The 23,666-nt window shown below is 40.9% G+C and overlaps 1 protein-coding gene across 8 annotated transcripts in view; it reads left to right on the top strand.

The window, feature by feature from the left end:
• Window positions 1-23,666, top strand: part of LOC135192841 (chromodomain-helicase-DNA-binding protein 1) — a 272,474-nt gene that overhangs the window by 145,234 nt on the left and 103,574 nt on the right. For 7 of the 8 annotated variants that reach the window (XM_064176217.1, XM_064176220.1, XM_064176219.1 and 4 more), the window contains 10 exons: window positions 2,142-2,318; window positions 2,535-2,695; window positions 3,982-4,023; window positions 14,703-14,833; window positions 15,254-15,392; window positions 15,952-16,102; window positions 17,771-17,893; window positions 18,797-18,928; window positions 22,034-22,285; window positions 22,696-22,827. In XM_064176217.1, the coding sequence (XP_064032287.1) occupies window positions 2,142-2,318; window positions 2,535-2,695; window positions 3,982-4,023; window positions 14,703-14,833; window positions 15,254-15,392; window positions 15,952-16,102; window positions 17,771-17,893; window positions 18,797-18,928; window positions 22,034-22,285; window positions 22,696-22,827 (1,440 nt within the window). The remainder of the gene's footprint in view (window positions 1-2,141; window positions 2,319-2,534; window positions 2,696-3,981; window positions 4,024-14,702; window positions 14,834-15,253; window positions 15,393-15,951; window positions 16,103-17,770; window positions 17,894-18,796; window positions 18,929-22,033; window positions 22,286-22,695; window positions 22,828-23,666) is intronic. The other variant, XM_064176221.1, reaches the window with a different exon arrangement.

The following is a 23,666-nucleotide window of genomic DNA, read 5'->3' as shown; positions in this document are numbered from 1 at the left end:
GTGCCTTGGGCACCCACCCTTGTGAAGTAGGACTCAGGGAGGGGAATTGGAATGACAACGTCACTATAAACAAGGAAGTGGTCACTGACCTGCTGCGTCACTTGGATGTACACAAGTCTGTGGGGCCAGATGGGCTGCACCCAAAGGTGCTGAGGGAGTCGGTAGATGTGCTCGCCAAGCCACTTTCCATTATTTACCAGAAGTCCTGGCTAACTGAGGAGGTGCCAATGGACAGGAAGGTAGCAAATGTAACTCCTATCTACAAGAAGGACAGAAAGGAAGATCTGGGAAACTGTAGACCTGTCAGTCTGACCTCAGTACCAGGGAAGGTCATGGAGCAGGTCATCTCAAATGCTATCATATGTCATGTAGACAATGACCAGGAGATCAGGCCAAGTCAGCATGGGTTTATGAGGGGCAGGTCCTGCCTGACCAACCTGATCTCCTTCCATGACAAGATCACCTGGCTATTGGATGAGGGAAAGGCAGGTGACATTGTATTCCTAGACTTTCAAAAAGCCTTTGATACTGTTCCCCACAAAATTCTTGTAGACAAATTGGCTTCTCATGGCTTGGCTGAGCACATTGTCTCCTGGATAAAGCACTGGCTGGACAGGAGGGCCCAGAGAGTGGTGGTCAATGGAGTTAAATCCAGGTGGCATCTGGTCACTAGTGGTGTTCCTCAGGGATCTGTGTTGGGACCACTTCTTTTTAACATCTTTATTGACAATCTTGATTCAGATAGAGAATCATCAGTAAGTTTGCAGATGACACCAAGTTAAGTGGCAGTGTTGATTTGAATGAGGGTAGAGAGGCTCTTCAGAGGGACTTAGATAGGCTAGATGAATGGGCCAACATTAATGGGATGAATTTCAACAAGGCCAAATGCCAGGTCCTGCACTTGGGTCACAACAACCCCAAGAAAAGCTACAGGCTTGGGGCAGTGTGGCTGGAGAGCTTCCTGGCAGAAAGGCATCTAGGGGTTGTAATAGACAGGAGCTGAATATGAGCCAGCAGTGTGCAGAGGAGGTCAAGAAGGCAAATGGCATCCTGGCTTGTATTAAAAATGCTGTGGCCAGCAGGAGTAGAGGTGATTGTCCCCTTGTACTCAGCTTTGGTGAGGTCACATCTTCTGTTCAGTTTTGGGCACCACGATACAAGAGAGATGTGGTGGTGCTGGAGTAGGTCCAGAGGAGGGCAACAAAGGTGGTGAAGGGCCCAGAGAATAAATCTCATGATGTGTGACTAAGGGAGCTGGGGCTGTTTAGTTTGAAAAAGAGGAGGCTGAGGGGAGACCTCATTGCTGTCTACAACTACCTGAAGGGACATTGTGGAGAGCTGGGCTCTTCTCACAGGTAATTGGAGACAGAACAAGGGGGAATGGCCTCAAGCTGAGACTGGGTAGGTTTAGATTGGACATTAGGAAAAAGTTTTTCATGGAGAGAGTGGTCAGGCACTGGAATTAGCTGCCCAGGGAGGTGTTTTAGTCACCAGCCCTGTATGTGTTTAAGGGTCGTTTGGATGTGGTGCTTAGGGATATGGTTTAAGGTGAATGTTGTAGAGTAGGGTTATAGGTTGGACTTGGTGATCCTGAGGGGCTTTTCCAACCTGGATGTTTCTGTGAAAACAGGAAAAAATTCTAACTACTCTTATGTAGCCTTAGCATTAACTCTAGCATATGTACTCACAATGTGTTGATCCCTTAGTAAGTTTCCTGTACAAAGAGTCTTCCAAAAATCGTGATTATGATCCCTGGTGTAAAAATTCAGAGGGAAAAAGAGGAGGGAAAGGCGCATTTTAAAATCATTCCCCAATTAAATATGCCTTTTGAAAATCACACTGGCAAATAGGCACATGTATCACTTATTTTGTCCAATGAATTCAAACTACACCAGCACGTGGAGGGGCTGCACAAGACACCTGACAAGTGGTGTTGGCTGCTAGCCTTCAGGGCAGCTTTGCTGAAGCCACTCCCCATTATTTAGTCTGCTCATCAACTCAACTCCTGGACCCTGCTAGGGGAGGAGGAGAGCAGTGACCAAAATCAGTTTGGTAGGATTTCTGCCTTGCCAGGACAGTAGTGTTTTTTTACTTGTGTCATATATTGATTTGGTGAAAATGCTTATGTTCCAATACATAAGGTGGCTAACTTTTCCAATATGGATGAAGATGACATTGAGTTGGAACCAGAACAAAATTTAAGAAACTGGGAAGAAATCATCCCAGAAGTGCAGCGGCAGCGAATAGAAGAGGAGGAAAGACAAAAAGAGCTTGAAGAAATATATTTGCTCCCAAGGATGAGAAACTGTGCAAAACAGGTATCTCTAGTTTTTTACCAACTAACTTTGATTTTTATTGTGTTGTTGATTTATTGTTTTTTCATTGCTGGTGTTTTGGCTTGTAGTATTGGATAGAGTGGTTTTCATGCATGGCACACACACACACAAACACACACACACTTTTGACCAGTTAGATGACGCATTAATAAAATGCTTTAGTCACATAGCTTTGAACTCCTCTATCTGAAATTCCAGATCAGCTTTAATGGAAGTGAAGGGAAACGCAATAAGAGCAGAAGATACTCTGGATCTGATAGTGACTCCATATCAGAAAAAAAACGACCAAAAAAACGTGGACGACCACGAACTATTCCTCGAGAAAATATTAAAGGATTTAACGATGCAGAGATTAGGCGGTAAGATATGGGGGGGACAAAACTTTTTTTTTTTATATAATAATTTTAGAATTGGAAAATATGGAAAACAGTCTTTTCCTGAATTTAGCTGGAAATATTTATTCTAGTCATTTAAGGTTTTACTCTGTGTACTTTGGGATGCTTACATAACTAATATGTTCAGGATTTCCAACTATTTTGGTGAAGGATAACACTGAGATTGAAAAGTCTTCTCAATTCATTTACAGTCTTTTAACATGTTTTATTCTTTCTGCATCTCCTGAAGACAGTGATTTCAAAAACCAGTTTCTAAAATGAGTGACCTGGGTTGTTTTTTTTAGCTCCACATATAAAACATTCTACTTATCATTTAACCTAAATACCTAAAAAAAATTGGTGAGATTTGTTCAGTTTTGTGTTTCTTGCAATTGTAATTGCATTAATGTTATATGGTGCTTTTTAAAACTTAAGCTCTCCCAGCTGTGTCCACTCCCAACTTCTTGTGCACTCCCAGCCTACTTGCTGGTGCTGTCATATGAGGAGCAGAAAAGACCTTGATTGTGTAAGCACTGCTCAGCAGTAACTGAAACATCCCTGTATTATCAATACTGGTTTGGTCACAAATCCAAAACATACTGGAAGATATGATGCTCTGAAGAAAATTAACTTTATCTTAGCCAAAACCAATGCATAAGTGAATCTGTACAGCTGATCACATCAGCATTTGGTGCTAAAAGTACTTTTGCTTTACTTCAATTGGTTTATGAAATGCTACCTTGCCTCTGTAATTTAAGTATTCCTTTTTTTCTAAAATGCCATAAAGCTTAAAAATATTTTTAATTATATAAATAACCATAAAGAATCTTATTTCCTTTTCATTTCAGATAACATATAATGGTTTGCTGATTTTGTCAGGGACATTCTTGTATTCCTTTATCTTTCATGTTATGTTTTCTGAAGATTTAAAATCACCTTGAAACTACAACTAGCTCTTCTTTATTATGAGAAGTCTAACATAATATCTGAATACTCTATTTAGTATAAATACACACGTGATTTTTACAATTAGACACATTACATTGCTGAAGTCTTTGTCTTGTGAAACTTTTCTTTATTTATATCAATTACTAAACAAAATGGAACTCCGGCTTTAAATGTGGGTTATCTTGATATACTAAGCTGTCCTACTCTAGTTCTTATTTTCTTTGCATTATCCACATAGCCTTGTACTAAGACTTTACAAAAGCATTTTTAAAAGCACTCTAGTTAAGTATATATTTTTTAACTGCAAAATTTTCTATTACTAGGTTTATCAAGAGTTACAAGAAATTTGGTGGCCCACTTGAAAGGTAAACTTCTTTGATTATATTTGTATAGCAACTAGATTTCATTAAAATACACCAAAAAATCTTAGATGGAAGAGAAAATAGTGTGCCTAATATTTTTTTCCTGAATATAACTTGAATTTTTTTTTTCTTCATATATGGTATGCACGTAGGCAGCCCATTCCACAAATCTTTAAATTTTGCAAGACTACTTATTTTTCTTTATACTTTGCCTACTGTCTTGTTTAATATGCATTAGTGAAAATTGTTCAATTTTCTTTTTTGATACAGTGGATAAAGCTGTAGGCTTTCAACAGACTAATTGCCAGCTTTGCATTTTTGTCATTGTCAATTCTTACTTTAAAGTTTCCATATTACTCTGTATATAGAGAATAATTTCCCACCTTCATCTTCTCCAATAGCATTTATAATCTATATGATCTGATTATATATAATTTAGCCTGACCAGCAAGACCAGGCAAGTGATTGTCCCCCTGTACTCAGCATGGGTGATGCCATGCCTTGAGTACTGGGTTCAGTTTGAAGCCCTCACTCCAAGAAAGACATTGAGGTACTGGAGTGGGTCCAGAGAAGGACAGCAAAGCTGGTGAAGTGTCTGGAGAACAGTTCTGGTGAGGAGCAGCTTAGGGAACTGGGGTTGTTTATTCTGGAGGAGGCTGAGGGGAGATCTGAAAGGAGGTTGTAGTAAGGTGGGTGTCCGTCTCTTCTCTCTAGTAACAAGTGACAGGACAAGAGGCTTCAAGTTGCACCAAGGGAGGTTTAGGTTCAATATTAGAAGAAATTTTTCTTCACTGAAAGGGTTCTCAAGCATTGGAAGAGGCTCCCCAGGGAGGTGGACCCCCATACCTGGAGATATTTCAAAGATGCAGGGATATGGGGCTGAGGGACATGGGTTAGCACCAAGCTTGGTAGAGTTAGAGAAACTTTGGAGTCAATGTTCTTAAAGGTCACAGGATCACAGGGTGTCAGGGGTTGGAAGGGACACGAAGAGATCGAGTCCAACCTCCCTGCCAGAGCAGGACCATACAATCTAGCTCAGATCAGAGGAACACATCCAGACGGGCCTTGAAAGTCTCCAGAGAAGGAGACTCCACAATCTCCCTGTTCCAGTGCTCTGTGACCCTTACAGTAAAGAAGTTCCCCCTTGTGTTGAGGTGGAACCTCTTGTGCTGCAACTTACGTTCATTGCGTCTTGCCCTATCCCAGGGAGCAAGTGAGCAGAGCCTGTCCACCCCTTCCTGACCCCCAGCCCTCAGATATTTATAAACATTTATTAAATCCCCTCTCAGTCTTCTCTTCTCCAGACTAAACAGCCCCAGATTCCTCAGCCTCTCTTCATAAGGCAGTGCTCCAGTTCCCTCATCATCCTCATAGTCCTTCACTGGACTCTCTCCAGCAGTTCCCTGTCCCTCTTAAACTGGGGAGCCCAAAACTGAAGGCAGTGCTCAAGATGGGGTCTCACCAGGGCAAAGTAGAGGAGGAGGAGAACCTTCCTTGATCTGCTGGACACACTCTGCTTAATACACCCCAGGATTCCATTGACCTTCTTGGCCACAAGGGCACATTGCTGTCCCATGGATAACTTGTTATCCACCAGGACTCCCAGGTCCCTCTCCACAGGACTGCTCTCCAGTAGATCACCTCCCAACCTGTACTGGTGCAGTTTATTACTCCTACCCAGATGCAGGACTCTGCAGTTGTCCTTGTTGAACCTCATTCGGTTCCTCTGTGCCCAGCTCTCCAGTCTGTCCAGGTCTCTCTGGATGGTCGCACAGCCTTCAGCTGTACCAGCCAAGCCTCCCAGTTTGGTGTCGTCAACAAACTTGCTGAGCTCACACTGTCCCCTCATCAATGTCATTGATGAAGATGTTGAACAGCACCGGACCCAGCACTGATCCCTGGGGGATTCAACTGGTTACAGCTCTCCAGCTGGACCTGGCACCATTGATTACCACTCTTTGAACTCTGTCTTGTAATCAGTTCCTAATCCACCTCACTGTCTGCTCTTCCATCCCACACTTCCTGAGCTTGCTCACTAGGATGTCATGTGAGACAGTGTCAAAGGCCTTGCTGAGATCAAGGTAGACTACATCCACTAGTCTCCCTGAATCTACCCATTCAGTTACATCATCATGTGTAGCATTTTGGTGAGGCAGCAGCTGGCATGGGCTTCAGAAGGCTTTTCCCTAGTGAAGTTGTTTATTTGCACAAATAAATCAGACCTACACCCACATTCCTTCTGTTCACACTTCCATTTATCTTATCTACCATTTACACCTAAAGGTACCCATTGTTTCATCAATACTGAGCTGAAATATGTCACTCCCATATTCCCCCACTTTTTTTTTTTCTTAAAGAAATTTGTTTAATTTTCTACTTACACAGTGGTGGAGAATAGTCCAGACTTTAAGACACCAAGGCATCAATTTTTTAGTGGACATGTCCACTTATGATTGATTACCATGTTGTGTCAGCAGCTATGGTTATTTATATACATCCTGTTGCATAGGACCTATAGATGTTCCAGGTGGGCAAAGCATGCCCTTAATGATATAATATTAAAAAAACAGCCCTTTTTTTTTTGTTTCTTTTTATTTCTTTTTTCAAATATAACAGAAAAGTATCTGTCTTTAATCTTTGACACCCATACTATATCCCCCCCTTTTCTTTATCACTTAGAAAAAGTGGTTACAATACAATAAAGATTCTGTCCATAAATTACAACTACAGATCATAATCCATGCTTACATCTATAGAATACATCAAAAAGTATAGCAAGCAATAGTACACAATAAGTGATACACAAAAGGATTAGAATAATAACAAACCCAAACAATTTCTGCTACCATATCCAACATAAAATAACATGTGTAATAGATTCTCTAATAATAAAACAAAACATTTTCATTAGTTCATCTGCTTAGCCATTAATCAGGCTGTTGCGGAGGGCAGAAATAATTCGTGGCCGAGTCGAAAATTTATCAAAAATAGATATTTTTTTTATTTTTACAAACCCGCCCCCACAACTATATATACAAAGATTAATTTCGTTTGATAAACAGGTTAAGTTGCATGAGAAATCTACAAGGATACCATTAATAATCTGACTATATATATTTGGAAGTCAGTTTTTGGAAAAGGCCTCAGCTATTAATTAATAGCGGTTTCTTACTAAATTAAGCTAAGCCAAATAACTCACTCAGGCTGGCTCATGCGGTCTGTCTTCCTCCTCCAGCGGCTGCCGGAGTCGTTAAGGGTCGTTAAGGGTCGTTAGGCAGACAAAGGTGTGCCTAACAGGAAGGTGAATCCTTTGGTCTCTCTGCAGTCCAGGCACAGGAGAGTGAGCAGCTCAGGCAGAGACATGCGTCCAACACGGGCAAAATCCAAAGCGGGAACCCCAAAGGCGGGAAGACCCCCAATATTTATAACCTTGGCTAGACAAAGGGCAGAGTTACCACACTTTAGGCGCGAAAGCGCACGGCCAATCCCAGCCTGGCTCCAGCGCGGGAACTCACGGGGCAGTCGCCGCCCCCTTCTCGGCTGCAGGGCAGGCGAGGGGGGGGGAAACCAGGCGGCTTTTCCCCTTTCCCCCCGAAGTCCGGGCAGGAGAGGAATTTAGGGGTACAGGACTCCAGGACACAGGCTTTTTCAATGTTGATAACAAAAAGTAAAACAATTATGCAATAAAGATTATACAGAATTACCCATTTGTAAAATAATCCAATAGCTATATGAATACTTGATATGCTACATATTTTTATGAAGTAAAACAGCATTTTCAGTTATAATGAATAATAACATTTGACTGAAATGTATTCTAAATCTTCCATTCAGTCTCCCTAGAAAGAGCTTAAAAACTACTATAAAAATCAGAACTTAAATAAAAATATCCAGTAAATTGTTCCAGGAGAAGCTTATCAGGAACAGATAGACATGTGTGTTCTGGTGATTGCCTTAAAAAGTTCAGCATGCAAATGGTACAATTACACCTATCACTACATTTCAAAAGACAAAATCTTTTTCATGTACACAGAGCAGATGTTAGGAACAAACAATAATTAAACAGAGTGCTCCTTTCTTCACTACATACAGAAATAATGCAGTATTTGCAGTTTTTACAGTTTTCAAAACCTCTGGACTTCTTGCACTGTTTTGCAGGAATTCAGATTCTTCAAGCTAAACATCCTGTTGTTTGTGGGATTGTACAGATGTTTGCAGGTATTTTACACAAGTCAGATATTGCTCATTTCCTTATCTGAAGCTTTTACCACTCAGGGGTGATAGTGACTGTTCTCCAGTTTCTAGAACAGATAATATCAGCAAACTGCTGATTCTTTGTGTGTTAAAGCAGCCAAGGAAATTCTGGAAAAGCTCTTAGGTTCTGTTACCATCACCATCAGGGAAAGAGTTCTGCAATTGATTTCCAATTCCAGGTGAATTGCTTGCTGCTGCAAAAGACTATTAGAATCATAGAATCAACCAGGTTGGAAGAGACCTCCAAGATCATCCAGTCCAACCTATAACCCAGTCCTCTCCAGTCAACTAGACCATGGCACAAAGTGCCTCATCCAGGCTTTGCTTGAATACCTCCAGGGATGGTGACTCCACCACCTCCCCAGGCAGCCCATTCCAATGGCAAATCACTCCCTCTGTGAAGAACTTCCTCCTAATATCCAGCCTATACTTCCCCTGGCACAACTTGAGACTGTGTCCCCTTGCTGGTTGCCTGGGAGAAGAGACAAACCCCCACCTGACTACAACCTCCTTTCAGGTAGTTGCAGACAGCAATGAGGTCACCCTTGAGCCTCCTCTTCTCCAGGCTGCACAACCCCAGCTCCCTCAGCCTCTCCTCATAGGTTTTGTGTTCCAGGCCCCTCACCAGCTTTGATGGTTTTCTCTGCACAAGTTCCAGTACCTCAATATCACTCTGGAATTCTCTCTGCTGGCTCATGTTCAGCCTACTATCTACCAGTACCCCCAGGTCCCTTTCTGCCTGGTTGCTCTCCAGCCATTCTGTCCCCAGCCTGTAGTGCTGCTTGCGGTTGTTGTGGCCAAAGAGTAGAATCCTGCACTTGGCCTTGATAAATCTCATCCCTTTAGCCTCTGCCCACCCATCCAGCCTGTCAAGGTCCCTCTGCAGGGCTCTCCTACCTTCCAACAGATCAACACCTGCTCCTAGCTTGGTGTCATCTGCAAACTTACTGATGCTGGACTCAATCCATTCATCCATATCATCAGTAAAGATATTGAACAGGACCAGGACCAGCACTGATCCCTGGGGGACACCACTAGTGACTGGCTGCCAACTGGATGTGGAACCATTCACCACCGCTCTCTGGTCCTGGCCTTCCAGCCAGTTCTTGACCCATATCAGAGTGAATTTGCCCAAGCCACGAGCTGCCAGCTTTGCCAGGAGCTTGTTGTGGCAGATGCTGTCAAAGGCTTTGCTGAAGTCCAGGTAGACTACATCCACAGCCTTCCCCACATTCACCAGGCGGGTAACCTGATCATAAAAGGAGATCAGGTTCGTCAGGCAGGACCTGCCCTTCCTAAACCCATGCTGGCTGGGCCTGATCCCTTGGCCATGCTGTAGGTGCTTTGTGATGGCACTCAAGATGACCTGTTCCATGATCTCGCTTAGCACGGAAGTCAGGCTGACAGGTCTGTAATTTCCTGGTTCCTGCCTCCAGCCCTTTTTGTGGATGGGCATCACATTGGCCAGCTTCCAGTCTTTGGGGCCCTCTCCAGTGAGCCAGGACTGTTGATAAATGATGGAGAGTGGCTTGGCCAGCTCATCTCCAGCTCTCTCAGCACCCTAGGATGGATCCCATCTGGTCCCATGGACTTGTGAGGATCCAAGTGGTTCAACAGGTCCCTTACTGCTTCCTCCTGGATTACAGGGAGACTATACTGGTCCCTGACTCCATCTGCCACTGCAGGAGTCCAGTTATCGTGGAGACAATCTGTCCCACTATTGAAGATTGAGTTAGTTTCAGAAAGTTCACTTGTGCTTCATGTACATTGATTCTTCTTGTCCATTGGAAGGATTTTGCATTCAAATGTAAATTCTCGTGGGGCAAGACAGACCAAAAAAACATACCATACACAACCTACTTAAATATATTAATATTAACATATTTAAATTCCTTAAAACTTAAACATCTTGGAAATTCCTAAAACTTTAAATTTAAATATCCTTAAATTCCTAAACTTACATCTTTAAATTCCTTAAAACTGTAATATATTTAAATTCCTAAACTTAAACCTAACATATTTAAATTTCTTAAAATTTAAATGTAACACTTAAAACTTTAAATTGCATAAAATTTAAACATTGTAAACTACTTAAAACCTTAAACTTAGATATTCAGTAGCTATTTCTCCTACTCCTTATTTCTTCTACACCCTGTTTAACTATCGCAGTATTTCATATTTCTCCTACTTATCTCAAAGTCTCAGTGATTTGGTTAAGGCAAGTAACACTTAGGCTTCTTCAGCCTCTGCCTTTGTGATGGTTTGGGTGTTCCCCACCCCCCCTCTCCCCCTCCCCCCCCACTTTAGAAATCACCCAGACTAGACTCAGCCAGCTCTGGAAATATGAAAGGAGCTTATATTTACAGCTGGCACAATATACAAGCAGATATTTACAGTATATACAGTTATATATAGAAATGTAAAAGGTAATACAGAAACACAACTCCCCTCCCAGAAACCTGAGTCCCCAGGAGGAGCTCTCAACCACCCCAACACCTTCCCCCTACCTCTCTCAACCTTACCCCAGTCCCAAGGAAGAATATACGTTCAGCCAGAGGTTTGAGAAGCAAAGGGGGTTAGCCCAAAATGGAGGGTGAGGTTAGAGAGTAAAATGTAGCTCAGCCAGCAGCCTCAGCGAGAGTGAGTGGCGAGCGTGTTATCAAATGTTTTTGTTTCTTGTTCCCATACTTCTCAGCAAGGCTGTGAGGGAAGTAGACATCACCATTGTTTTGATTACACAGCCTATGATCTAGTCCTTCTCAGGAAAACATTCTAGCTAGCTTCAAACTAGCTTTAAACTGAGTTTGGGTTTCACTGACTCCCACTTCTTCAGCTGCCTCTCATTCTCCACAGTGGGTGTGGGGTTGGGCGGGTGGCAGAACAAGGGGTCGATGCTGGTCCTTTCCCTCATCCCGAGTGCAGAGTCTCGGTGTCCCATCCCATTGCACAGCAATCACAGCGGCAGCCGCAGTGAAGCCACGGGTGCCACCTTCTTCATCTCCATGGTAACACGCAACCGATATGACACTACCCGCTGCTCCTCTTCCCGCCACTGCCGGACGCTTCTCCCCGCCTGGCTTGGCTTCTTCGGCAAACGCTGCTGCAGCCGACCTTGGACAGGCGGGTTTGCAGCATTGCAGCTCCCGCAGACAGTGGCAGCCGGCTGGGAGCCAGCTCCGTGCATGGCTAAGTCGCTGTCCTCAAGCCACAACGAAACAGAAGGTCAGGGGGGTAAAAGAGTCGGACTCCCGAGAGGTAGATCAGGAATATCAAACAAGGACAGACTATCCATAGATGCTTTCAACTCCCGAGAACCAGTCCCAAGGCATTCAAAAGAAGTTCATAGGGAACGCCCAGGGCTATGGCACCATTCCTTCCACTTCTGTGGCAGTGGTGATGGCACTCCCACGATTTCAACCACCACGCTGTGAGCAAAACCACTCAAGATACAATTATGTTCTTTGGTCATATACTGACCCATGATTACTGAAGTTCCCAGCTGCTCACCTCTTTTTTGAAAACTGTAGAGGCATTTAAAATGCCACACAAGTAAACACTCTCTGTACTGCTGTATTACTTAGTTCAGCTGGACTTGCTACCAGCCCCTTCTCTTCTCCACAGTATTAAGACCACCACATTGGGGTTCACCATTTGTAGCAGTTTGGTGGGGCAGCAGCAGGCATGGACTTTGGAAGGTTTTTCCCCAGTGAAGACGTTTATTTGCACAACTTGTACACTTGTATACACTTTCAGTTCTATTCATATGGCAGGCTACAGATAGTCTTCAGATCACACCCTTCACTCCCCATGCATACTAATTACATTGGTTAATTAAATCATACCGATGCCCACATTCCTTACATTCACACTTCCATTTATCTTATCTACCATCTACACCTTTGTTTCATCAATACTGAGTTGAAATACATAACTCCCATAATCATAGAATGCTATCAGGTTACTCAATTATGATTTCCCCTTGGTAAATCCATACCGACTACTCCTGATAACCTTCTTCTCTTCCAAGTGCCTTGAGATGCCCTCCAGCAGGAGCCACTCCATCATTTTTCCAGGGATGGAGGTGAGGCTGTTGTGGAGGCAGGGAATTAACGTGGCTGAGTCAGGAATTTTACAGAAAAATAGAGTTATTTTATTTTCCAAAAAAAAACCACCCCTAAAACTATATACAGAAATTAATTTAGTTTTAATTATCAGATTCAGCTCATTTGAGAAGATCTACATGATGCCATAGATAATCTGACTATTTTGGAAGTCAGAAGTTGGAAAAGGCTTTAGCTATTAAATGAATAGCGTTTCCCACTTAATAATAAAGCTGAGCCAAAATAACTCATGGTCAGGCTGGCTGAAAAGGATGGACTGCTGTTCATCTTCTTGGGTTCTCTTTCAGAAGCTGCAGGAGGGTCGTTAAGACATTAATAGGCATTAATGGGTGAAGCAGTCCTCCTGAGCGCTGGGCTCTTTCAGTAGAATCTATCCAGGCCAGGCGAAGCAGGGGGGAGAAGTTTCGGGGGGGAGAAGTTTCAGGCAGGCACAAGTTTCAGGCAGGCACGATCTCTAAGGCAGGATCCCCAAAGGCGGGAAGTCCCCCAATATTAATACCCTTCCTAGACAAAGAGCAGAGTTACCACTTCCTAGGCCTGAAGACCACAGCCAATTACAGCCCGATTCCAACGCAGGCACTGCACGGGGCACCCCTCGTGCCGGAAGGGCCCCTTGCTCACCCCCTTCACGCCTGCAGGGCAAGGGGGGGAAACAGGTCTTTTCGTGCCTTTTTTCCTCTCCCATTCAAACCACGGAGGGAGAGGAATTCAGGGGTATACAGGACTCCGGGACAGAGGCTGACTGGTCTGTAATTTCCTGGAACCTCTTTCTTGCCCTTTTTGAAGACTGGAGTGACATTGGCTCTCCTCCAGTCCTCAGACACCTCTCCTGTCTGCCACAATTTGACAAAAATGATGAAAAGTGGCAGAGCGATAACATCACCCAGTTCTCTCAGCACTCTTGGGTGCATCTCATCAGGGCCCATGGACTTGTGAATGTTTAATTTGTGTAACTGATCCCTAACCCAGTCATCACTGACCAGTGGGGAGCATTCCCTCCTCCAGGCTTCCTCTCCTTCATCCAGGGTCTGGAACATATAGGGAAGTTCAGCCTTAGGTGTAGAGATTGAAGCAAAGGCCGCATTCGGCAACTCCGCCTTCTCTGCATCTTCAGTTATCAAGGCTGCCTCTTCGTTCAGCAGTGGCCCCACACCTTCCCTGTTCTTCCTTTTCCTACTGATAGATTTGAAGAAGCCTTTCTTGTTCTCTTTTACTTCCTTCGGCAGTTTCAGTTCCAAGAGGGCTTTGGCCTTCCTTGTTGCCTTCCTACAACCCCTGACTACTTCTCTATGGTTCTCCCAAGTGACAAATCCCTTCTTCCATGAACTGCAAGTTTCTTTCTTCCCCGAGATTTCCTTCAGGAGCTCCTTGCTCTCCTAGCACGTCTACCCAATTTTTTATTCAGGGGAACACACCTAGCTTGGCCTTGGTGGAAGTAGTCTTTAAAATTTAACCAACTTTCTTGGGCTCCTTTTCTCTCTAGAACCTTAGCCCATGGGACTTCTGCAAGTATGTCTCTGAAGAGCACAAAGTTAGCTCTGCAGAAGTCCAGGGTTGTAATTCTACTTGTTGGTCTGCTTCTACCCTGTACAATACTAAACTCCACCATGTCATGATCACTGTCCCCAAGGCTTATGTCCTCAACCTTAATGTCCTTAACCAGTCCCTCTTTATTCATTAATACAAGATCCAGCAGTGCACCTCTCCTTGTTGGTTCCACCACTACCTGCATCCAGAAGTTACTGATACACTGCAAGAGCCTTTTGGACTGTCTGTGTCTGGCTGTGTGAGCTTCCCAGCAAATATCAGGGTGATTTTAGTCAACCATGAGTGCCAAAGAGTTAGCTCTAGAGGCTACCTCCAATTGTCTGTAGAAGGCCTCATCAACATTTTCCTCTTGGTTTGGTGGTCTATAGTAGACACATACAACAATTTCATCTCCTTTCCCACACCCCTTAATTCTTTAATCTCTTAATTCTTTCTTAGGTCTTCTCCAGCTGAAATGATTCTATGATCCTATAATGTTTCCTTCTCTATTTAAAAGAATGTGCAGTAATGTAACTCAAAAGTGTATAGTTATGGTCCTTTACAGTTCCTGTTGTATTGTCCTCTTTGTGAAACACGCTTTTTAATGGTTTCTGTGATCTTTCTATATCTGCTTTTAAATGCATGGATCAAAACTGTACACAGCACAAGAAGTGTGAGTGAATGATAACTGACATGAACACTTCTCTAATTTCAAAATCTGAAGGAGTCATTTACAATACTGAAGCTTTATAGTTGTACAAACATTCTTTTTTCTTACAGGTTGGATGCTATAGCTAGAGATGCTGAGCTAGTTGATAAATCTGAGATGGACCTTAGATGTCTGGGAGAACTTGTACATAATGGATGCATTAAGGCTTTAAAGGACAATTCCTTTGGACAAGAAAGAGCAGGTAAAGTATGCTTGGATGTGAGCGAGAGGAATAACAAGTTTCAAGAGATCTGAATATTTCTTGCACTCTATAACAAAACAATTGTGTTAGGGGAAATCATTGACAAAATATTAGCATGCTAGTTGATTTAGAAGAAAGGATTATAGTAAGAAGACACTTGAGGTTTGATTTTTTCCTCCTTTCCCTAAGTCGCAGGAGAATGTGGCATGTTTTTGCTTTACCATAAAATTTTAAATTAATCTCCTATTATTATCTGGAAATTTTTGAGGTTCTGGAGTTTAAAGTGCTTGATTAAGAAAAAATCATTCACTATAATTGAATGTATGTTCCTAGCATCAGACTTCATTTTTTTCTTTATATTTGTCTATAAGATACACATAAAGGCTAAATAACTTTAATAATTTGGTCTTTTATTGTAAGGAGGCAGACTTGGGAAAGTTAAAGGCCCAACATTCCGAATATCAGGAGTTCAGGTGAATGCAAAACTAGTCATCGCTCATGAAGAAGAGCTGGCACCATTGCACAAATCTATTCCTTCAGATCCAGAAGAAAGAAAAAGGTATTTTTTTTCTTTTCCTAAAGGAAACCATGATGTAGAAAGTTATTCAAGCCTTTTATGCATATATTTAAGCAATTCAGACTCTAACCACAATGGGACAATATTGCCACTTCATTCCCTTTAAGAACTGGCAGCAGTAATCTACTCCATATCCTTTGTGTTATCTTTGTTTCAGAGAAAGCAATATTTGTCAAGGTGGTAATTTTTAGCTTGCTATATTGTGTATCACAGTCCCTAGACTATCTGCTTATTCAGTTAGCAGTTACACTTGAGTAATATTTTAAGCCTATCCTCATGGCTAGCCAGTTCTGTTTCAAACCATGGCCACATATAGATGTCAGATGTCTGTTGCTCTTTATATCTTCAACCTTATTTGCTTTAAAACACACTTCAATACTGCTTTCAATAAATATTTTATAGATATTGTAATAAAAACTTGATAGATATCTAGATTACTTACCTAAATATACCAGGATCTTAGTGATGTGTGCCATAATCCCTTTTCCCTTATTAAGTTTGAGAAGATCACTTATTTATGTTTCTAATTTATTTCTACTAGATATGTCATCCCATGCCACACCAAGGCAGCTCATTTTGATATAGATTGGGGTAAGGAAGATGATTCCAATCTGTTAATAGGGATCTATGAATATGGCTACGGCAGCTGGGAAATGATAAAAATGGATCCTGATCTCAGTTTGACACAGAAGGTATGTTATCTACACTGTTTCATCAAGGACTTCTTTGTTTAGGTAAAAATACTAATAAGAACAGTTACCAATAGAGCTTGTTTTATGATAATTGAAATTGCACAGAAGTTAGGTCAGTTGTACTCCTTCATATCCTTCTGGTAAATTATTAGATTTCAAGATTTTATGTATTCAGTTGAAGTATGCATTCTTAGAGTCTGTTATATTCCTGTATTTCTATGTATTTGGATCTCTGTTACTGGAATTATCTCTCTTCTCTCTTTTGCTTCAATATTCTAGTTGTGTTAATTTCACTCTTGATCTTTTGGAGGGAAGGCTGTTTTAGGGTTTTGGTATCATTTTCCTATCCGTGGTTTCTTTGCTTGAAACTTTCATTTGCACTGTGAAAATATCTATGCTCATCAAATTAGAAGTAGTGCAATAGCTGCTTAGAAGTAGTGAGAAACATTTAGGGAAAGATTTGAATGAGGAAAACTCTATGATATTGCCAATAACCTGTAGCTTTGGGATCTGAAGAGACAGGGTTGTATGCAAATCTGTTTAATGATAGCTTGTCCTGGCCTTTCATCAATTTGATTGCTTTATGAAACCACTCATTAATCACTTTGATATCTGAGATAATGCATTTATAAGCTGTGGTGGGTTGAAAAATACCCTCAAATAAAATTAAAGTCACCAGACTAGCTCAGAAGGTTTGGAAGTGAGGTAAAGCTATATTTACAGCAAAACTAAAATCTAAAGGCATATAAGATAATGCACATGTACAAAAATATTTACAATTTAGACATAACACAAAAAAATCCCTCTGGAAAAAGCCCAGAATGGGCCAGCAGCCACCTTCACAGAATCACAGAATGACTGAGGCTGGAAAAGACCTCTGAGATCATCAAGTCCAGTCTATGACCTAGTGCCATGTCACCAAGTGCCACATTTGATCTTTTCTTAAAGCCCTCCAGGGATGGTGACTTCACCACCAACCTGGGCAGTCCATTCCAGTACCTTTTCCTCCCCTTCCCCAGAGAGAAGCAGAAAGGACTGTTAACTACTCAGCCAAGATTAGTACATGTAAGATCATCAGCCAGCATGGAGGAGAGGAGGAGGCAGGCAGTTAGTGGCAAAGAGGAAAAAAGGGAAAGAATTGTTTATACATTGCCTTTTTATCCTGGTTAGCAAACCAATGAATGACATAGACTTTACCATTATTATTTTTTTACAACCAATGCCCTGCTTAATTACTCTCTATTTAAAAGTGTCCAGAACATTTCTTTGATGTTTATAAATTTAGAATGACTAGAGCATTAGCTCTAAACTGCTACAGAAGCACAAGGCAGAACTAGAAGATGTATGGTGACAGTGGTACAGGAGCTCTGATTTTTCAGATAAACTGAGAGTGCAAACAGAAATCTGATACTAGTTTCTTGAGTTTACTATAAATTTTGCGAGAGCATTTCCAAGATTACATTAGTTGTGCATTTGGGGAAAAATAAAACTTTCAAGAAATTCTCCATTCTTTGATGCATGCTGGTATATTGGTCAGGTATAGTTGTAGTATAGCAGGTTTATCTTTTTTTTTTTAATCCAACTTTTTTTGTTCCCAGTGCTCTAGACTATCAGCTTCTTCATTAGATAATTTATACTTATATTTGATGCTACCATTGCTCTTCTCAGATTTTACCTGATGATCCAGATAAGAAACCCCAGGCCAAACAGTTACAGACCCGTGCAGATTACCTCATTAAATTACTGAATAAAGACCTTGCAAGAAAAGAAGCACAAAGATTTACTGGTGCAGTAAGTAAAGCTTGATATTCAGTAGCGAGACAACATAATATGCTTAAAGGCATGTTAGGAGATTCTTATTTGTCTCGGTTTTAATTTAAATTTCCAGAGACTCAGATAAATTTGATAGAACCAATAACAATTTTATAAAGTGCCCTTCCCTCTTCCCCTTCTTTCCCAAAAGACAGGGATTAGATGGAGAGAGAGAAGTAACCACACCTAAATAAATCAAGCTCACTCGATTTGGAAGTTAAAAAGAAAAGTTTAACAATAACTTAGAAGAGGTATCTGAGGTAGGGAAGTTACAAAAGGTTAGGGAAAATAGAAAATACAAAATGTATAAATACAACCTGATTGTGATGGCTTTGTCCCCCTCGTGGGTGATGGCCACGTGGTAGAACAAAGAGAGCATAGGAACAGGTGGTAATGGCGAGATGCAGAGAGGGATGCAGAGCGATGCAGAGAGAGCATGAAACAGGAAGTCCCCCTGCTTTTATGGGACAGGAAGGGGGAGTGGGCTAACCATCACCTGGTGGTGTTCAGACCCACCCCTGGGGAGGGGTCAAGGCCACCTAGGGTCATGTTCAGGGTTACTCCCCCTGGAGTGTTAACCCTATACATTATTTTATTCTTATTTCCACTTTGCTTTTGTAATTTTTCTCTGTATTGCTAATCATATTATATGAGATTATTCAAAGAATTAATTGCATGTTTAATATTGTTTTATTCTCTCTTATTTTTATATATTCTCTACTGTTGCATTAGGCTCAGTCTCCAATCCTGAGAAAAGTGGTGGCCATTATTTGCAATAATTAAAATGAATACTTACTTTAACATAAAAAGCAGAAATTTTCTGCAATTGTGGTACAAAGACACTTTTCAGTTGACATAATATAGGTACTAATTTGCATTCAGGGCAATTCAAAAAGGAGGAAAACAAGAACTAAGAAGAACAAAGCAACAAAGGCTGCAAAAAACGAAGAAATAAAAAGTAACTCCTCATCACCCCCTTCAGAAAAATCTGATGAAGATGATGAGGATAATGAGGTAAACAGCATTCATATGGTAAAGATGTCTGTTCAGTTGTTTCTGTTAGCAATGCTTTCTATTTGATCTTCCTTTTGACTTAATAAAATTGAAGCACTTGGATGGCATCCTCCTTCTGTGGCAGTTAATATTGCATCAATATAATCACATAGAAGATTATATCTATTTTACTTTAATGATAAGCCTGTAGCTCAGACATTCTGATTAATTTTCCAAATTCTAATATCATAAAGTAATGTCACCCAGTTACAAGCAAGTGTTCTTTAACAACTTATCATTTTATCTGCTAGAAAAGCAGTTTTAGTAGAACACCTGAATATAAAACTCATGTTTGTGACTAATCCATTCTTGCTGCTGATAATGATTCTTCAGGTAGCAACTTTTGTTCAGGGTCAGAAAAAAAGATCAATCTTGATTAGAAAGAACAGTATGAATAAATGATGTTTTGAGACGTGCAAGTGAATGCTTCTGTATATGTCAGGTTTTTCATTATTCTAATAGACTACTTAACTTTATTATGTTTTTATTACTTCTGATGTATTCTTTTATGCCTTTGTTTTTGTTGGGTTGTTTATTTAAATTTATCACACACCAGAAACTACTAGAGAGAAAAAAACCCACAAAACATCCAACAAAGAAACAACAGATGAAGTTTTATGGGGTCACATTGTGACTTTTAAGGGAGCTTGTGATGGTTTGGATGTTACCTGCCCCCCCCCCACACACACACACTTTGGAAACCACCCAGACTAGACTCAGCTGGCTCTGGAGATTGAATGAAGCTTTATATTTACAGTTTAGCACAATATACAAGCAGATATTTACAGTATATACAGTTATATACAGAAATATACAAGGTAAAAGGTAATACAGAAACACACCTCTCCCAGAAACCTGAGTCTCCAGGAGGGGTTCCCAACTGCCCTTCCACTTTCTCCCACCCCTCTATATTACCCAAGATGTTGCCTTGTGCCCCAAGGAAGAATGGAGAGTCGGCCAGGGGGGTTAGGAAGCAAGTGGATTAATCAGAGAGATGGAGGGTCAGGTTAGAGAGAAATGCCGCTCAAAGCCCAGGCTGTGCCCGAACTGCCTTATGTTTATACTCTTGTTCTTACACATCTCAGCAAGCCTATGAGTGAAGTAGACATCACCATTGTTTCTCTTTCACAGCCTGTGATCTAATTCTTCTCACCAAAACATTCTAGCTAGCTTCAAACTAGCACATAGCTGAAAGATTCCTTGAAACATGTGGCCGTTTGAGCTGATCCTCTAGCTCAGACATAGGGGAGAGATGAACATTCCAGGGATAGGCCACATAAATGGCAACAATAGATAAATAAATATAATTTCATTGGAGCATCAAGAACTTAATGTCTAGAAGCACAGTTTGTTCTCCCCTTTCTCCCGCTGGCTTCGGCTGCTTCAGCTTTGCCTATCTTCCCCGGCTGCTGTTTTGGCTACTGCTGCTTCTGCTGTTTCACCGCCGCTTGACCCCTCCCCCATCTCCCTTAAGGTTATTGTATTGTTTTTTTTTCCCTTCCTTCCTTCCTTCCTTCCTTCCTTCTCTAGTTATTATCTCTCTTTACATTGTTATACTTATACTATAAGAAAATACAATTTCATCTTTCCCTGACTTTCAAAAAAGAAAAAAAGAAGGGGGGTTTGTGCTGTGAATTTTCTTCCCGGGGGAGGGATTAGCCCAAACCTGGGACAGGATTTCTTGGCGCACCTTAACGTGGGGCACGATCTTGGCTTGTTGTTTTTTTTTCTTTCCCCCTGTTGATTGATAATCAGAATAAGAACATCAGGGAAAAATGAAGTTGTTTGATATATTCTGGCCTATTATTGCCTCAATTCTGACTCTATCGGTTCAGCAGTGTTTTACAGCTATGGTGCACTACCAGGTGTGTTCATTCTTCGCTAAGATGGTCTGGGACTTGGTAAAAGCTGTGCTAAGGAAGGTTGGAGATGTTGTTAGGGACGTTTTAGGGTTCTGTGTTGTGGTGCAGTGGTAGAATTCTCGCCTGCCATGTGGGAAACCCAGGTTCAGTTCCCCAGAGGGAACTGGCTCAGTGGTGGTGGAATTCTTGCTTGCCGTGCGGGAGGCTCAGGTTCGAGTCCTGGCCAATGCACCTAAGAAGGAGAGAAGTCTCTGTTTGGAAAAGCACCAAAAATTGATGTCCCGGGTTGGGGGAGGTTCCTCCCGGGGAGAAATGGACTCAGCACAACACAAAATCCTTCTTTTTTGAAAGTCAGGGAAAGATGAAATTGTATTTTCTTATAGTATAAGTATAACAATGTAAAGAGAGATAATAACTAGAGAAGGAAGAAAGGGAAAAAAACAATACAATAACCTTAAGGGAGATGGGGGAGGTGTCAAGCAGCGGCGAAGCAGCAGAAGCAGCAGTAGCCAAAACAGCAGCCAGGGAAGATAGGCGAAGCTGAAGCAGCCGAAGCCAGCGGGAGAAAGGGGAGAACAAACTGTGCTTCTAGACATTAAGTTCTTGATGCTCCAATGAAATTATATTTATTTATCTATTGTTGCCATTTATGTGGCCTATCCCTGGAATGTTCATCTCTCCCCTATGTCTGAGCTAGAGGATCAGCTCAAACGGCCACAAAACACCACTAGAAAAAAGAAAGTCGGAATTCTGATCCCTTCTCCTGTGACAGTGAATGTTTAATTTGTAGTCAGTAAAAAGTGATTGGAGCAAAACTTAACCAGAACAGAGGTCTTTTATCATTTCCATACCCTGAAAAATCAGCTCAGCCTTGTGATACCTACTTCCTTATTGTTTTTAGCTCTTTTCCACTTAACTGCTTTTTACAGGGGCAGATTTCTTTAGAGATATGAAAGTTAAATGGACTTAATCCTTCGCTCTCACACTATCCCTGCCCAATCAGTACTTCTTTTGTGTCACATCAAGTAAATGTGTGATTACTCCTCATTTTGTTTCACAGCTGCATGCAGCTCCATTTGATAGGTGTTAAACCTAAGTCTAAAGATATCACACATAGATAAAAAGTACATTTTAATCTGATGGTTACAAAACTTGTATAGTTAGGAACTCAATTTTATGTGACAGATATACTTGTGTATTGCAGGATGAGATTGTTTCAGTGAAACAGCCACATAAAAAAATAAAAGCAGAAGAAAATGAAAAAAATCCTGAGTCAGATTTTGGTATAAAGAAACAAACTGAAGAAAAAAGAGAGACGAAAGAAAAAGAAAATAAGAGGGATCTGAAAAGGGAGAAAAAAGAAAAAGAGGATAAGAAAGAATTTAAAAAAATCAAAGAAAACAGAGACAAATTAAAAGAATCCACACAGAAAGAAAAAGAAGCAAAGGAAGAAAAGGTAAGTAGGTTTATTTTTCTTATATAGAACTAGAAAAAGCCATGTGAACAATTTTGAATTTAAAAGATATTTTGTATCATTTACAGTTGTCATTTATTTGAAATCTTTTCCATCATTTGATGTTTAGTTTTACCACTTGTAACCATAATTGTGAATAGGCAAATGAAATGGGAAATTACCTTTTTAAGGATGCATAGCTTAGTGGGACTGAGTGATGCAAGGAACTTGTCTATTTTACTTCTCCATCCCTTGGAGAGAGAAAATAAAAGATACTGTCGTTGAATGTCAGTATTTTTAAATTATTATTATTGAAGACACTACAGTAATTACAGTGATTTCCTAATTACAGTATCATTCCAGAACAAAATGAAGATTTTATTATCAGATACATTTTCATATTTTGTTCTTAGGTAAATGAAATAAAATCTGAAAATAAAGAAAAAATTCAAAAAGCTTCATTGTTGAATATTCCAGTTCATATTACTGCAACTAGTGAACCAGTTCTTATATCTGAAGAACTGGATCAGAAAACATTTGGTGTGGTAAGTCCCTTGTTGATTACTTAGTGTTTACATTTGATATTCTAAATGAACATGATTTCTGATATTCTTGATTCTGCTGTTAGTCATTATATATTGCCAGTAAAATCTTAGATCAGTGAAGGGTTATCGACACTATACTAAAGTCAGGTTTGTTTTCAGGCCAGCAGGGTTTTTTATTTTATTTATGCAGTATAATGAAGGGTATTTGTCTAGATTTATATGTGCTGAATAGTTTTAAAATACAGTCTGTGAAGATCCGTCCTCAAGAAGAATTCATGAATACTACTTCTTAAAAGACAGAAACAAATGTACTTTAATGCAGCTGCTGTAGTCTCTCGCTTGGCCTTAGCAAATACTCCTATGTTCTTTGCAAGCTAACAAGAGGAATTAAGTTTCTAAGTGGCTCTTGAAGTATTACATACTTCCTGTATTAGAGGAAGGAACAAATCTGAAGTCTTTAGGAGTGTCTTGCCAGAGCAATATCTTGGATATCAAAAGAATTTCAGTTATATCACTACTTTTGACCACAAGAGAATCAATATTGGAACAAAATAAAAAGGTAGGTAAGCTCAGTCTATGTAAAGTTTTATAGGTCTATTGGAGTCTTTGGAAAGATGCTATGGAGCTACTTTGAGTAGATACTTTTCCGCTGTGGAAGTTTTATCATAGAATAAGGTCTCTACAGTTGTCTGTTTATGGATTTGGGGAGCAGAATGGAGCACCCATGATTTAAGAGGAAATGGTGAAGGAACTACTCTGCCACTTAGATACACACAAGCCTACGGAGCCAGATGGAATACACCCAAGGGTTCTGAAGGATCTGGCAGGGGTGATCTCCA

This window comes from Pogoniulus pusillus, chromosome W (assembly GCF_015220805.1).
Source record: "Pogoniulus pusillus isolate bPogPus1 chromosome W, bPogPus1.pri, whole genome shotgun sequence".
NCBI lineage: Eukaryota > Metazoa > Chordata > Aves > Piciformes > Lybiidae > Pogoniulus > Pogoniulus pusillus.
The sequence above is the reverse complement of the archived record's forward strand: the minus strand, read 5'-3'. Positions and strand labels throughout refer to the sequence as shown.